The 2,500-nt window shown below is 42.3% G+C and overlaps 1 protein-coding gene across 2 annotated transcripts in view; it reads left to right on the top strand.

Annotated features, from left to right (window-relative positions):
• LOC143035833 (uncharacterized) overlaps window positions 1-2,500 on the top strand; it is a 17,425-nt gene that overhangs the window by 12,646 nt on the left and 2,279 nt on the right. For both annotated transcript variants that reach the window (XM_076202873.1, XM_076202871.1), the window contains exons 5-6: window positions 186-318; window positions 1,094-1,227. In XM_076202873.1, the coding sequence (XP_076058988.1) occupies window positions 186-318; window positions 1,094-1,227 (267 nt within the window). The remainder of the gene's footprint in view (window positions 1-185; window positions 319-1,093; window positions 1,228-2,500) is intronic.

The following is a 2,500-nucleotide window of genomic DNA, read 5'->3' as shown; positions in this document are numbered from 1 at the left end:
TCAAACTATGACGTCACCGGATGTTGGTCATCAATAGTTAAGAAAAAAAGTTACGTCATTAATAGATATTGCGTCTTCAATTAATTACATTACCAAGGTATGACGTTAGAAACTATTGGCGTCATCAAATTATGACGTCATCATATTATGACGTCACGCCTCTCATGTCGCTCCTTGCCTTTCAGAGGGACCCCGTCCCCCGGCGCCTGCTCCTTCTTGAGGTCCACCTCAACGCCTCGGGGAATTACGTGTGCGAGGTCACCACCGAAGCCCCGACCTACTACACCGTCAGGAGCACCACGACCTTGCACGTCATGGGTCAGTAGGGCGCCCTCCCTCGATCCGCGCTTTTTTTTTTTTTTTTTTTTTTGTAGTCTATTATCTTTTTGTTTTTGTTTTATATTGTTTCATTTCATTTTCTTATCGAAGTAGTTTTATTACCATTCGTTATTGTTATTGTTGTCACTGTTATTATTGTTATCATTGTTATTGGTATTATTATTATTATCATTATTATTATTAGTGTCTTGCGACACTGCTTCTGACCCGGGGCGGTGGGCAGGGTGCAGGGATGACCCGTCATCCAGGAGGTGCTCAGATGAGAGGGAGGGTGGGAGGGTTGTGGAGTGTATGTAGGGATGAAATGGGTGGGAGTGTTTTTATGCCTTTCCCTTTTTGGCTACCTCTCTTGTAAGGGGGAAAAAGCCTTGGTATATGTATGTATGTATTATTATTATTATTATTATTATTATTATTATTATTATTATTATCATTATCATTATCATTATCATTATCATTATTATTATTATTATTATTATTATTATTATTATTATTATTATTATTATCATTATCATTATCATTATCATTATCATTATCATTATTATTATTCTATTATTATTATTATTATCATTGTTGTTATTATTATTACTACTATTATTGATATTATTATTGTCAATATCATTCTTATTATTTCTATTGTTATTTTGTTATTATTAATTATTGTTATAATTTTTTATTATTGTTGCTATTGTTGTCATTGTTATTGTTATAATTGTCGTTGTTATTAGTATCACTGATGGTATTTTATTTCCAGTACCTCCCAGAACGGACCCGAAGCTGGAGGGGCCCCAGGGAGTGGTGGTGGAAGGGACCAACGTCCAGGCCACTTGCACATCCTCCCCCTCCCTCCCTACACCTACTGTCACCTTCTGGATCAATGACAAAAGTGTGAGTATTTAACGTCTGCATGTGTAAACACACACACACACGTGGCGCATTGGTTGGAGTTCCCGGCTGCCACTACGGCGGTCCGTGTTCGAATCCCGCCCAGGGCTGAAATAATTCCAGTATCACTGCGCTGCGAGTCGTTACTCCAACTCTCTTGGGCGGGGAGCTGAGGCTGTGTGTTCGTGTAAGGTCACAGCATTACCCATAGATCGGTCATATATGAGCTCTGAGCTCTCTTCCGGGAGGGGAATAGCTGTCGATCACGAGTTCAACACGTGATCCAAGACCATGGTGAATCACACACACACACACACACACACACACACACACACACACACACACACACACACACACACACACACACACACACACACACACACGTTGTTCATTATATGGTATTTTGGTGATTTGTCTATCTATATACCAAGGGCTTTTTCACCCTTACAAGGGAGGTAGCCAAATCAAAAGGCATATACCCACCTCCACCTATTTCATTTCCACCCATTCCACTCCCATCCACCACCTTTGCCCCCCCCCACCCCCACCTCTCATCTTAGCTCTTCATGGATGACATGTCATTCCTGTATTCCGCTTCTGCCCTGGGTCATATGCAATGTGGCAAGACACAGCACATCCACAGCAAGGCCGCTTCACTTAATCGGCGACCCCCCCCTCATGCAGAAAAAGGGAAGACGGGGAGAAAGCCCTTCGAGCTGCGTCAAAATATGACTCACTATAACCACTCCCTAACTCCCCCATTCACCCCCTACTCCCTTGCATTACAGTATCATCTATACGCAGTCGTTCTCCACTCACCCCTATCTCCTGCCTGCTCCCTTTTTTGCTCAACAGACATTCCCCTTCTGCTCAACGTGATTTGTAATTCATATATATTCCAATCATAGTCAATTCATGTTTCTCCCCACCCCCAGTGTCCAGTGCTTCTATCTATGAGGACTAGAAGAGGTGATCAAGAAGAGATTTCGTGCCGAAGCTGAAAAGTGATCAATATTCTTAATATAAAGGAATGCTGCGTGACAATGGTCCATAGCGGCTTCACTGAAGTTCGGTTTCCAGGCGCTGTAGGGATCAAGGAAAGGATGAGACGAGTGGTTGGTTGGTTTCAATTATATTTTGCACGGTATAGGCCCGTATTGTAGGGACTTCAATAACACCTTACGGACCAGAGGCACGAAGTGTTCTTTAATGACTGGAGACTCATCTCCACTCAATAAAAGAAATGCTGATCACTGTCATTCTACTGTCCTTCCTC

The sequence above is a fragment of the Oratosquilla oratoria genome, chromosome 19 (genome assembly GCF_046742065.1).
Source record: "Oratosquilla oratoria isolate Oo_2021 chromosome 19, ASM4674206v1, whole genome shotgun sequence".
NCBI lineage: Eukaryota > Metazoa > Arthropoda > Malacostraca > Stomatopoda > Squillidae > Oratosquilla > Oratosquilla oratoria.
Note: the sequence above shows the minus strand (reverse complement) of the source record. Positions and strands in the feature narration are given on the sequence as shown.